At 51.4% G+C, this 13,402-nt stretch overlaps 1 protein-coding gene across 2 annotated transcripts in view; it reads left to right on the plus strand.

Moving 5' to 3' along the window:
- WWC1 (WW and C2 domain containing 1) overlaps window positions 1-13,402 on the plus strand; it is a 176,383-nt gene that overhangs the window by 70,994 nt on the left and 91,987 nt on the right. For both annotated transcript variants that reach the window (XM_008255374.5, XM_002710366.6), the window contains exon 2: window positions 9,646-9,755. In XM_008255374.5, the coding sequence (XP_008253596.3) occupies window positions 9,646-9,755 (110 nt within the window). The remainder of the gene's footprint in view (window positions 1-9,645; window positions 9,756-13,402) is intronic.

Below are 13,402 nucleotides of genomic sequence, written 5' to 3' on the forward strand. Positions count from 1 at the left end.
CTTGGTTGATCAGATCCAGTTTAGTTTTCACCACCTTTAATTCCTCCGTGTGAGCAGCCTGATTTAGACAGCAGTGTACGTAATGAATCACTCACGTGGACTGAGTGCTTGCTGTGTACTCAAGTGCTGTTTCTTATCTCATTTATTCCTCCAACAATGCTGTGGGCTGAGTCTCGATGGGACCTACCCTAAAGGGTTGCTATGGGGGCCAAGTGAGTTAAGTATGAAGTGTTTGGTACAGCTTCTGGTGCATAGTAAGTGCTTAGTAAGCATTATTGTTTTTTCCTGTGTCACAAATATGAAAACTGAACCACAGAAAATTTTAATTGTCTTGTCCAAGGTCACATAACTAGAAAATGGCAGAGCCTGGATTTGAACCCAGGGAGTCTCTGTGTCCTGAACCCTGCGCTCTTAACCACTACTCTGCGGCCACTTGAGAAGACAGGAAGCAGGTGTAAAACAGGAGAGAGCACTGTCCCCAAAGCCATGTTTAAAATACAGCCCTGGCAGCTGGTGTTGTGGCATAGTGGCTTCAGTTGCCGCTTGCAACACCGGCATCCTCTTTGGTGTGCCAGTTCCAGCCACTCTGCTTCTCATCCAGCTTCCTGCCAGTGCACATCCTGGGAGGCAGCAGATGATGGCTCAAGTGCTTGAGTCCCTGCCCCCAATCAGGGAAATCCAGATGGAGTTCCTGACTCCAAACTCAGCCTGGCTGAGCCCCAGCTGTTGTAAGCATTTGGGGAACAAACCAGTAGATGGAAGGATGCTTGCTTGCTCTCTGTTTCCCTCTCTCTCATATTCTGCCTTTCACATAAAATTAAGCAAAACAACAAATCAGTGTTTTCTAAAAATGCAGCCCTGTAGTAGATAAACACCCATAGCTTTAGGCTGGATGTGTTCGCCAGGTAGTGAATTAGTCAAGCCTACTCTAACCTATGATCTGGCTCTCAGAATGTAATCTTAAGTCCCAGCAGGTATACAAAGAGAGGACTAACAACACAGATGGCCGGGGAGCTAAGGACGTGGGGCAGTGATTGGGCATAGAGACTTGACTAGGGGGCAGAGGAAAGGACCTGGCCCCAAGGGTGCAGCTGTGTCATCCCCAAAACTCAGTCGGAAATTGGGTAGGGAGAGGAGAGCCACTGATTTGTGGGCACCCAGCCTGAAAGCCAGGAAGAGGGTGGGTGGGAAGAGCAATCTGGGATCTTCCCTGCAGCTCTCCCTCCTCCTCTTTTCCCTATAAAAGAATTCCAGGATTGGGAGTGACTGGGCCTGGAAGCTTCTGGATAAACCAGCCCAACCAAAGTGAGGAAGCAAGGAGGCCTGGGGGTCAAAGAGCCAGAATGTGAAGACAGGTGGTCTAGACTGGAGCAGGAGGCACAGATGGCTATAGTTTAAACAAGAGAGAGAGAACTTGCAAACTGCTGGGTCAAAGGCCTCCTCCAAAGGGCAGATATCCAGAGCCACTGTCACCTAACTTCTCTGGCTTAATTTCCAAAAAGAGGAGCTAAGCAGCTCCAGCTCCTCCATTGAGGGAGGTAGTGAAGTGCAGGGCAGAGCTCGTCAGCTGTGCCAGTCTGCACACGACTGTGCCTCCACTTGCCCGTCATGAAAGTAGTAGTTTTCAACCCAGCCCATCGCAACAGCTGATGGTTGAGCCGCGTGTGCCGTGTGCTCTACACAGCCCGTTGTCACAAGGTGGCTGCTGTGAGCTTCCGCAGCACACAGATGAGCTAGCAAAAGTTAGGGAGGTCAGAGGTCACACCCATGGGGACAGAGCCAGCAAGGGGGCATTGTCTGTACTGGCACCCAGGAGGCTGGCTCTGGAGCACTTGAGTTTTAGCCACCACTGTGCAGCTCCTGGCATGCAGAGCGGTGGTGATGTGGTGATGGTGACAGCTAACGTGCTAAGGACTTGAGGTGCTGTGACGTGATCCTCACGTTGCACGCAGTTCTCTCTGCAGACCATGTTATGGTGCGTGTTTATTCAGGCTTGTATGCCGAGCACGTTGAATGACTCACTGTATTCTGTTCCCACAGCACCCTTATGACATTGGGACTTTCCATAGGTTTCAGGGAGAAGGTAACTCCTCCTACTGAGGTCACAGAACATACACCCATGATTTCGGAAGAGGCGGAGCCTGGGTCTCAGCCCAGCATCCTCTTCCCCAGCCTGTGTGGGTGACATTTACCCTGCTTCATCTTTGATAGTGAAGCTGACCGCCATTCTCTTTCTTCCTCTTGGACTCCGTCTGTCTCCAGCCGTCTCTGGTTACAGCCCTTTGCTGCAGTCTCTCCCTCCGTGCTCTCCTGCTGAGTCTGTGTCTTATTTATTTATAAAATATCTATAACACTTTTTTTTAAAGATTTATTTATTTATTTGAAAGAGTTACACAGAGAGGAGAAGCAGAGAGAGAGAGAGGTCTTCCATCCACTGGTTCACTCCCCAGTTGGCCGCAATGGCTGGAGCTGCGCTGATCTGAAGCCAGGAGCCAGGAGCTTCTTCTGGGTCTCCCATGCAGGTACAGCGACCCAAACACTTGGGCCATCTTCAACTGCTTTCCCAAGCCACAGCAGAGAACTGGATTGGAAGAGGAGCAACCAGGACTCAAACCAGCACCCACTTGGGATGCCAGCATTACAGGCAGCGGCTTTAACCCGCTGCGCCACAGTGCTGGTCCCTGAGTCTGTGTCTTATTAAGTTCCCCCTGCATCTTCTAATTACCTGTGGCTCCCAGCCTCCGGAAGCATCATAGCCACGCACACTGTTATGGAATGTCATGGAGTTATTTCCAGCCATGTCTGGAGTGGAAGCCGTGTTTCCTAGCCAGAGCCTCTGCTCTTGAGAGCAGAGACAAGGCTTATTGTAGCATCTGAGCCCCCGGGGTGCCTAGCACAGGACTGGACTGCTGTGTGCGTGTTCCCCTTTGCTGCTGCTTGGTGGGTTGGTGGAAAAGAGGGTGAAAGGAGGAGAATGGAGGGTGTGCCCAGATGCTTCTCTGGCTCATTTTGCATAGCTCAGCATAGCAGTAGCACTCAAAAGAATAAAATCCGAAGTCTCTACCAGAAGCCCAGAGCCCCAGAACCCAGGCGTCTGCCTCCTCCCCATGTCGCGTGCTTCACCCAGTGCACCTCATTCTGGCCACGTGAGCTTTTCTTTCTGTTCTGCAAACTCACCAACATCATCCCACCCAGGAGCCTGTGCACTTGCTCTTCCCATTGCCCTTTCTCCACATCGCCCCAGGGCTGGCCACCCCCCCAACCTGCCTGCCAGACTCCCTTCAAAGGTCGCCTCCTCATAGAGACTTCCCTGGACCCCCCATACCTCTTGGTGTTTGATCCTCATGCCCTTTTGGGTTGCCTGAGTGTGGAAGGGCACTGCCCTATCTTTGCACCCCTCTGGTTGGGGCTCACAGGTGTGCTGTGAGCTTCACCCCATGCTTACCTCACCTAACTTGTGAGCTGGTTCTTTGCTACCTTCCGTAGATGTGTTGGTTGGATGGATAAAAGTATTTGCCCCCAAATGAATTAAAGGAGGGAAGGAGGGACTCTAAACCTGGCTCCTTCTTCCTGCCGCTCCTGGCCTTCCAGGTGCAAGCAATGTGGGGACTGCTCAGAAGTGGCGAGGGGGTGGGTGTGCTATCAGGAGTTGTGCAATCTCAGCTATGGGAACTATGCATGTAAAACAGCCCGGGGCAGGAAGAACCAGCCTGGCCGGGAGGAGAGGTTCCGCTGAAAGTTTGGACAGTTCTTGGCTCCCAGTCTGGAGGGCTCTTTAGAAAGTGATCCTGCCCAGCCAGCCCAAGGAGGGAGGGCGTCGGGAGCCGGCGTCCTGCTGGATGGCAGGAAAGAGGTTCCTGTGGGAAGCACTGGGAACGTGAAAGATAGGCCCCAAGAGAATCGCCACCCAGCGTTAGACTTGGCAGAAGGCTTTCCGCTCCTCCTCCGAGCTGCCGCCTTGGAAAAGACACTGTCTGAATACTGAATGCCCGGTCTGGCCGTGCATCTCGTCCTACAGGAAAGCAGTAGCTGCCTGGTAGTTGTCCCCAGGGAACGCCAAAGATGCCAGCTCCCAGGATTATATTTCGCTTTCACCGACAGGTGCACCTGTGTGTGCCTTGTCAAGTGCTCCTGGCAGAACTCACCTGTCTCCAAGGTGACACATCCGGGCCATTTGTCCAGGAGTAGGAGTGCCTGTTGTGAAACCTTGTGGAAGGTCTGTGCTGCTTCAGAGATTTGTAATTAAGAAGAGGCAGAACTAGTTTTTGATGGGAGCCCTTCCTTCCCTCCCCTTCGCCCCTCCAGGCTCTGGGTCATTTGATTTCACGATGGGGCTTTGCAGCAACCCCGGACACAGAAGCTGGAGCAGGGACCGTGCCCTGTACCCCCTGCCCCTGGCTGCGTGGGGGTGACTTGCTTCATTGGAGGATGCGGGGGCTGGGAGCTCCAGGCAGGCCCCCAAGTCCTGGCCACATCTGAATGGGGACATCTCTTCCCAGCTTACATTCTTGGCGTTTGCCCAGGGTGAAACGTTGCAGGCCAGAAAAGCACCCAGAATTTCCAGGGGGGCCTGGATTAAACAGACACTTTCTCTCTCCATGGCAGGAAGTGGGTGTGTGCAGCAGTATGCATATGCATGCATGTGTGTGCGCATGTGTGTGTGTGTGTGTGCGTGCACGTGTTTAAAGCCCTGTGCAGCTGAGAACACTTCTCTTCATCCTGCTTCTCTCTGAATGACATGTCTCCCCACACTGAATAATTCATCTCCTTCTTGGCATTTGTTCCAGAGAGAATCTTGCTGTCCAGATTTCTTGCAAGTTGCATAGTTCTTTCCCCTGGATGCTTTCCCTTTTCCCATGGAAAAGCTCTGTAACTCAGGGTATCAGCCCTCTGGCTTTGCCCCATGATTGCACCAAAGGAGAACCTGAACATTAAACCCAAAGTCTTCTTTCTCCTCTTTCCCTCTCCTTCCAACTTTGAGTGCTTACATTCCGTTGTCTCTGTCGGGCATAGAGAACTTCTATCCTCTGGTTTACTCCCCAAATGGCTGCAATGACCAGAGCTGGGCTAGGCTGAAATCAGGAACCATAAACTCCATCTTGGTCTCCCAAGTCAGGTGGTAGGGGCCCAAATACTCAGGCCATCTTCTGCTCTCGCAGGTGCATTAGCAGGGAGCTGAATTGGAAGCAGAACAGCTTGGAACCAGTGCTCTGATAAGGGATAACAGCACGGCTGGCAGTAGGTTAACCAGCTGTGCCACAATGCAGGCCTCTCCAGCTTTCTAATGCACACCTTGAGGGTAGCAAGTGATGGTTCAACTCCCCCTTGTGGGAGACTCAAATTGAGTTCTGGGCTGCTGGCTTCTGCCTTGCCCAGCCCTGGCTGTATTGCAGGCATCTGGGGAGTAAGCCAGCAGATGGGAGATCCCTCTGCCTTTCAAACAAACTATTACTATTTTTGAACATGTAAGGCTGGACAAATGATACATCTGTGGTTTGTCCGTTCTGTCCCTCCTTCCATGGCCAGCCCACATCCAAGAGCTCAGTGGAGCACCTGTATTCATGATTTAGAAACGCATCATTGCCTTTTTGTTAAGCAGCCGTGGATATGCCATGCTTGCTGAGTATCTTTGCACTGAGGTGTAGATGACCGAAGGGTCCACATATCCTCACTCCCTGTACCTTCGCCTGCTTTCTGATGTCCCCTCTGGTCATCCTCTGCCCCTCCATTCTGCTTTCCTGTGGGTTCTGACTTGCTTTGAGACAAGACTCACTTGATCTTAATAATTTTTTTAAAAAAAATTTTAAAGAAATTATTTGTGTGGCTGGTGCCACGGCTCACTAGGCTAATCCTCCCCGCCTGTGGCACTGGCACTCCAGGTTCTAGTCCCGGTAGGGACGCTGGATTTCAGTCCAGCTCTCTACTGTGGCCCAGAAAGGCAGTGGAGGATGGCCCGAGTGCTTGGGCCCTGCACCTGCATGGGAGACCAGGAGGAAGCACCTGGCTCCTGGCTTCGGATCAGCACAGCACGCTGGCCGTAGCAGCCATTTGGGGGGTGAACCAGTGGAAGGAAGACCTTTCTCCTCTCTGTCTCCCTCACTGTCTAACTCTGCCTGTCAAAAAGAAGAAATTATTTGTGAGGCAGAGAAAGAGAGGTAGAAAGAAAGACATATAGACAGGGGGGAAGAGAGAGGGTGCCTATCTATCGCTTCACTCCCCCAGATACCTACAACCTCCTGGACTGGGCCAAACTGAAGCTTGGAGTCAGGAATTCAATCTAGGTCTGCCACGTGGGTGGCCGGGGCCTGAGTGTTTGAGCCCTCACTGCTGCCTCCTAGGATCTGCATTAGCAGGGAGCTGGAGTAAGGAACATTGCTCACTGCAGTTTTTTTCCTGTTTCTCTGTATTATTCACCTGTTCCACATAGATTTTTGTGCTCCAGTTGTGCTGGACCCAGGGTGCTATTGCTTGGGTGCTACAGAATGAAATCATTGCATTTGACCAAATTGATTAGAACCCTGGAGTTCCTCCCCAGGGAGGGATTTCAGAAGCCGAGGAGCTGTACAGCAGGCTCAGGGGTGCATTTTTCAGCTTGCTGCGTACAGTCAGATTCCAGTGGCAGGAGGGGCTTCTCCGGGCAGGGAGCAGTGAGGGGCCAGAGAGAGGACTTCCTGGGGGCCCGGCTGTTCTGTCCTTTCCCTCACGGAGTTGCCTCTCCTCCCTCTCCTAGAGGAGCTCACCCTCGGGGAGAGCCCTGAGTGTTTTCTTCGAGACCCCTTCAGAGCGTGTGGGACGGGAGCAGTTGACTGAGGTTGGGTCCATGGTCTCTGGGCTTCATCCCCAAGAAGGAAGACGGAAGCAGCACCGCCCAGAGAAGTCTCAGCTGGGCAGGCGGCCTTGTGTTCTGAAGTCTGGGCAGGAGTGGGGGAGGGGCAGGCCAAAGCTGCTCTCTGCCGACTGTCTGGAGCCCTTGCTGTGCACCAAGGGTGTTCTGGGCCAAGGGAAGTCCCCGTCCCTGTCGCCTTTCTCTTCCTCATCTCCCTTCCTTTTATTCCAGGGTGGTGGCTTGTGATTTTCCATGGGGCTTAAGAAATGGGTTAAAATAGCCAGTGTTGTTGCTTCTGATTTGGCTGCCTGGGAAGGCACCTGGGAAGGCATTAGAAGATGGCCAAGGACTTGGGCCTCTGTCACCTTTGGGGGAGACCCAGATGGAGTTCCAGCATCCTTGCATCAGCCTGGCCCAGTCCCAGCCATTGAGGCCATTTGGGGAGTGAACCAGTGCATGGAAGATCTCTTCTCTCTCTCTCTTTCTCCTTTTCTCTTTCTCATTTTGCTTTTCAGATAGGTAGATTTTTTTTTTTTTTAAATGACACAGATTGAACATGTCAGCTGTGAGAGGACCCTTGTGGCTGGCAGCAGGGGCCCTGGAGAAAGGCTCCCTTGTTGAAATACCAGTGTGGTCACCGACCTTGACATTGAGAATGTTACTTAGTTTTCTTTAACCTTGATTTGCTCATCTGATAAGTGGTGATAGAACACCTAGTGTAGTTATATTTTTATTTTATTTTATTATTTGGAAGACAGATGGATTGAGAGAGAGATACATACAGGTAGAGATCTTACATCCACTGATTGACTCCCCAGATGTCTCCAGGCTGAAACTAGGAACTCAGAACTCAGTCTGGGTCTTCTGTGTAAGTGACAGAAACCCAGGTACTTAAGATGCACAAGTGCCCTGCTGCCTGTCAGCGTGTGCAGTGACAGGAAGCTGGATTTGGAAGCAGAGCTGGAACTTGAACCCGGGCTCTCACTGTGGAATGCTGGCATCCCAGGCGGTGTCTTAACTCTTGTGCCACATGTCCTTGTGCACATCAGCAAAGGTATTAAATGTACTTGCACACAGGACCTTTTTTAACCTACTCAATAATCTGGAGGGTTATTGTTATCCCCATTTAACAGATACAAATACTGAGATCAGAGACTTTAGGTTGCCTGACTCACACAGCTTTTGAACTATGCTTTTTTTTTTTAAAATTTAAAGATGTTATTTATTTGTTTGAAAGGCAGAGTTACAAAGAGAGGGAGAGACAGAAAGCTCTTCCATCCGCTGGTTCACTCCCCAGTGGCCACAGTGGCTGGAGCTGGGCCAGTCTAAAGCCAGGAGCCAGCAGCTTCTTCTGGGTCTCCCACATGGGTGCAGGGGCCCAAGGACTTGGGCCATCTTCCACTGCTTTCCCAGGCCATAGCAGAGAGCTGGATCAGGAGAGGAGCAGCTGGGACGTGAACCGGCGCCCATATGGGAAGCTGGTGCTGCAGGCGGAGGCTTAGGCCACTACACCACAGCATGTTAAATCCTCATTTGACATCTCCGTCTGTTGTAAATTGTACATCCCTGTAGGCTCATCCACATGGAGCCCCCTTTCTTCCGCAGTGCGACAGTGAGTTGTTAAGAGAAGCTCCCGGGCTGCCCCTTCTTTCCTGTAATGGATCCTTTCCACAGCCTTCCAGACTCTGATGCACATGCGCAGACCAGGTCCTGCCCAGCAGGGGGTTCCTCATCATAGCTCTTGTCCCTGTGCAATTTCTTTTAAGTTGGAGTTCTGGGTTTAAGAGGGAAGGCATTTGTATGGGATAAGGAAGAGAATAGTCCCCTGTGACCTGGAAGTGCAAGCCCCTGCTCTGAAATCCTACCCTCCAGCCCAGTCATCTCCCCCGACACGTCGTACCTCAGTCACCAGTCTGAAAGCAGACAGACAGAAGCCTTGTGGGCTTCCAGAATTGGGAGGGGAAAGGGAGAATGCTCGGGTGCACGTCTTAGTGAGAAGCTGCAATGGGGAGACACCTAATTGGCTGTCTGGGGGGCTGCTCCAGCTGAATTCTGTGTGCCTGCTCCCCGGCTCCCCATGCTCTGGCTGAACTTCATGACACGTGGTCTACGATACAGTTTTCCAGCCGTGACAAGCCCATGTTGGTGTAGCTGGGTGGTTTGTTGTATTTAGCCACTAAGACTTGCGGGTTCCCACTCTACTCCTCACAGGATGCAGACTTGCAGGGTAGTTACTGTTCCAAGATCAGTTTGGCCTGGATGGTGTCTGGACAGCAGCGGATGCAGGCATTTGGGAACGAACTCAAGAGGCAAATAAATACCGCTCAAGGGCCCCACTCACAGGGATGGAGCATCTGCTGTTCTTGACATTGCAGTCAGCCAGCTTTCCAGAGGGCAAGCGGGCATAACAAACATGACAGGCAGCCAGGGTGAAGATCGATGGGCTGGGCGGGAGAGCTGCAGGTGGAGGAGCCAGAGGGCTGCGGTCCCAGTCAAGAAGGCGAGACTCGGCCTTCGAGCCCGTTCCTGCAAACCCTTGTTTTGAGATGCCAGAACAGAGGCCCAGGGAAGGAGCGTGACTGGCTTGCTCAAGGGCCTGCCAGGTTGCTGGCAAAGTTGAGACAGGAACGCAGATTGCCTGCCTCCCTCCAGGTGCGTTTATCCTGAGGCTGTTGCAGCGTGAGTTCATCGTCCCAGGCACAGTGACGCTTCCCGAAATGTTGGACCCGCCCTGGGGAGCCCAAGCCCCGCGAAACAGCAGCAGGTTGCAGCTTTGGGGCAGTGGACTGATGGAGTCTGTTTCTCCTCTCCCTCTCCAGGTACACCAAGCCACTCACCTTTGCTGACTGCATCAGTGATGAGCTGCCACTAGGGTGGGAAGAGGCGTATGATCCACAGGTTGGAGATTACTTCATAGACCACAACACCAGTAAGTTCCTGGCGGGCCTTTCTTTCCTGGACACCCTCCCTGCCCCTCCCTCTACCTCCTGCCCACCCTGCTCCAAGTATGGAAGAACCACCAGCAGAGACCTACAGCCAGATTGTGTTTTTGTTCTATGTAGATTCAGTTAGAGATGCCGGTGGAGAGATAGATAGATAATGTAGTCTCGTGTAAAAATGACAGTTTACAAGGGTTTTTAATAGAGTCTAAAACTTCTCTCACAAGCCATATCCCCGGTTGTTAAAGATTGATTTATTTATTTGAAAGGTAGAGTTATAGAGAGAGATGGATAGCCAGAGAGAGAGAGAGAGAGAGATAGATAGATAGATATCTTCCATCCACTGGTTCATTCCCCAAATGGTCACAATGGCCGGAGCTGGGCCGCTCTGAAGGTAGGAGCCAGGAGCTTCTTCCACATTTCCTGCGTAGGTGCAGGGACCAAGCACTTGGGCTGTCTTCTGCTACTTTCCATTTCATTCATGAAATGTTAGCAGGGAGCTGGATTGGAAGTGGAGCAACCAGCACTCAAAACGGTGCCCATGTGGGATACCGACACCGCAGGTGGCAGCTTAACACATGCTACGCCATTTACTGGCCCTGCAGATATTCTTTTTTAAAACCTATGTAAGTTTATATGATGGCAGATTTTTTTTCACCCATAAAAGGTGGATATGTCATTGTCATTGCCAGATCATGTTAGAGTAGCCAGAGCACTGGGCAGCTCCAGCAGGGTGTATATATAGGTCTGTAGTGGATTGCATGAGAATATGTGTTCCTGGCCCATCATACTAAGAAAATCCCTCCCACCCCACCCCCACCCCGTGTCTGCGACCCGAGTATCCTGACCCAGTACGAAGTTTCCCAGTCTTTCTGTTGCTGGGAACAGTTGGTTGAAACCCAGGGAGTAATCCCCCAGCTGCCGAGGGTTGGTGTGTGTTTGGGCCCTACCCGTTGTGCACCTGCATGGCCAAGACTTTTCTGTCCTCTGAAATTCACTGCCAGACTTATCTGTGTGTACAGAGGAAAAGGATTTTTCTTCATCATTCCCAGCTTTCTCAGCTGTAGAATTCTCTGTATCCTTCCAGATAAGAAGAAAATGGAATGAAATGGGGGGTGAGTGTGGCTGTGTGTGAGAGCTGAGAATGGGGCACCTGTAGCCTTCGTTTCCTGAGCACAGACTTGGCCATGTGCCCTGCTGGTAATTGATAGACATTATCTCATTTAACCGTCCTTGCTGCCCTGTAGACTGTTAGGCTGATTATTCCTCTCTTGTAAATGGGATTTCAAGATAGTAATGGAGTGTGCTAAAACATGGCAGAGCTGGGATTTGAACTGGCGCTTGGGAGTAGAACTGTGCTCCTCTGTCCCTTTCTCTTCTGTGTTTCACTTACCGGTTGTTAACACATCCTTCCTGTGCAGCAGCTGTATCTCATTCGTCTGTCTGCTCCCAGGCCTCTGCCCGGGAAGGTGCATAGTAGGTGTGCACTTAACCTTTGCTGAATAGAAAAGGGCACACGTGCATGAATGCCTGCGTAGATGGGTGAGTGAACCGACTGCTGTTGGCACCGATGTGTAGATGAGTTTCTGAGAGACAGCTAATGGCATTAATTGCATTGTTGGGGGTAGCAAAGGTTTTTATTAGCACTTGTGATTGCGTCCTGGTTAATGAGAAGTAAATATGCCTAATTGAGTGTGTTTAAGGAATGAGGTTAATGCTTGGAGGGCTGCATGGGATACTGGGTTAAACACTGATGTACTGGAACCCTCATCAGTCTTTTCCTCTTTCTAATTGCTGAGTGCATCCCCCTCATTAAAACCTCATGGCAGGAGTGGGATTTTAAGGTGCTTTGGGAGTTGTGGGAGAAGCAGAAGGAAGGAAACAGGCTGTGGTAGAGAAAGTTCTTGAAGGAATGGCAGGAGAAGTGGGGTGATTAAATGGATACCCAATAGGAAGAATTCTGTCTGGCAGTTTTGCCAGCTGTCAGGCTACTGGAATGAAGGTGGGGTCCCTGGGAGGGAGACCTCCATCTTTAGGTGGAGTCATGGGTACAAATACAGAGTGAGTTTGAATATCAAGGCGCAAGCATTCAGAGCCATGGACTCAGACCAGTCCTATGTATATGTGTTGTTCATGGACTGAAATTCTTAAGAGTTACAGATACAATATAATCAAATAGCAATGTGCTCATCAATTCGCTGCCTACTGTTCGTTTGTTCACAAATAGTTATTGACCCTCTGTTCTGGGATGCATGCACGTGCAGAGCCTTGCCCTTGTAGAGATTTTGTTGTGGCAGTAGAAGAGATAGCAATACTAAGTAGATTCTGTATCGGGCTAAAACATTCTCCTTACTGTTGGAGAAATAAGCAGTGTGCGGGCTCAGGGTGGTAGGTGTGTGTGAGGACGGTGAGGGAAGGAGTGTAGTCGTGGTGGCCAGTGGCAGTGTTACGTAGCGTCTTTGGAGGAAGAAGCCTTTGTTGAGAAGACGGGATCTGAGTTAAGAGTTAGAGGAGGTAAAGGAGCATTTCTGGTGGAGAGGAGAGCCAGAGCAAAGCCTCCTAGGTGTGACTGCACTTAGCTTGCGGGAGACAGCAAGCAGGTGAGTATGCGTGCAGTGCCGTGAGGAAGGATGGGAGAGAGGGACGTCAGGCGGGAGAGCAGCAGAGCGTGGGCCTGTGAGGTGGGAGCCACTGGGGAGTCTTAGGAGAGTGATAGGAATTGACTTGTGCAGTAAAAGGGTCAGTCTAGGGGCTTGTGTTGTGGCGCGGCAGGTTAGGCTGCTGGCATCCCAGATAGATGCCGGTTCAGGGCCCAGCTGCTCCACTTCCTATCCAGCTCTCTGCTAACCTACCTGGGAAGGTAGTAGAGGACATCCTGGGTGCGTGGACCCCTGTATCCATGTAGAAAACCAGGAGGAAGTTCCTGATCTGGCTTGGGCCTGGCCCAGCTCCAGCTGTTAATGCCATTTGGGCAAATGAACCAGCAGATGGAAGATAGGAGTCAGGAGCTTCTTCGCGGTCTCCCATGTGGGTGCAGGGGCCCAAGCACTTGGGCCATCTTCCACTGCTTTCCCAGGCCATATCAGAGAGCTGGATCAGAAGAGGAGCAGCCAGGACACAAACCAGCACCCATATGGGATGTCAGTGTTGTAGGCAGATGCCTGAGCTACCATGCCACAGCACTGGCCCCAACCCTGCTTTTCAAATAAAATAAATCTTAAAAAATGATAAGGTCAGTCTGACTTACTAGGGCCAGGGCTGAAACAGGGCAGCCTGTGGGAGAGAAGTGTGACAGTGCAAGGGGCCCTAGACCAGAGCTAGAGCAGGGGAGGTGATGGGAAGTGGCCAGTTCTGGATGTGTCTTCAAGGGAGAGCCCGCAGGGTTGGGTGTGAAAGGTAGAGGGAAGAATGACCCTCTTTGGGCTTGAACAGCTGAAAGGATGGCCTTGCTGTCACTGGGAGGCAACTGAGGGAGGAGTAGGTTTGGGAAGGAAGAACAAGGGTTCATTTGCGCACATCAAGCCTTGCATGCCTGTTAGACATGTGAGAGAAGATGCTGCTCATCAGCTTGCTGTAGGAACCTGGAGTTTGGAAAAGAGGTTGAGGCTGAGGATACACATTTGAGAGTTGTTTGGGT

Source organism: Oryctolagus cuniculus, chromosome 6, assembly GCF_051225735.1.
Source record: "Oryctolagus cuniculus isolate XC-2025 breed Fujian yellow rabbit chromosome 6, ASM5122573v1, whole genome shotgun sequence".
NCBI classification, from domain to species: Eukaryota; Metazoa; Chordata; class Mammalia; order Lagomorpha; family Leporidae; genus Oryctolagus; species Oryctolagus cuniculus.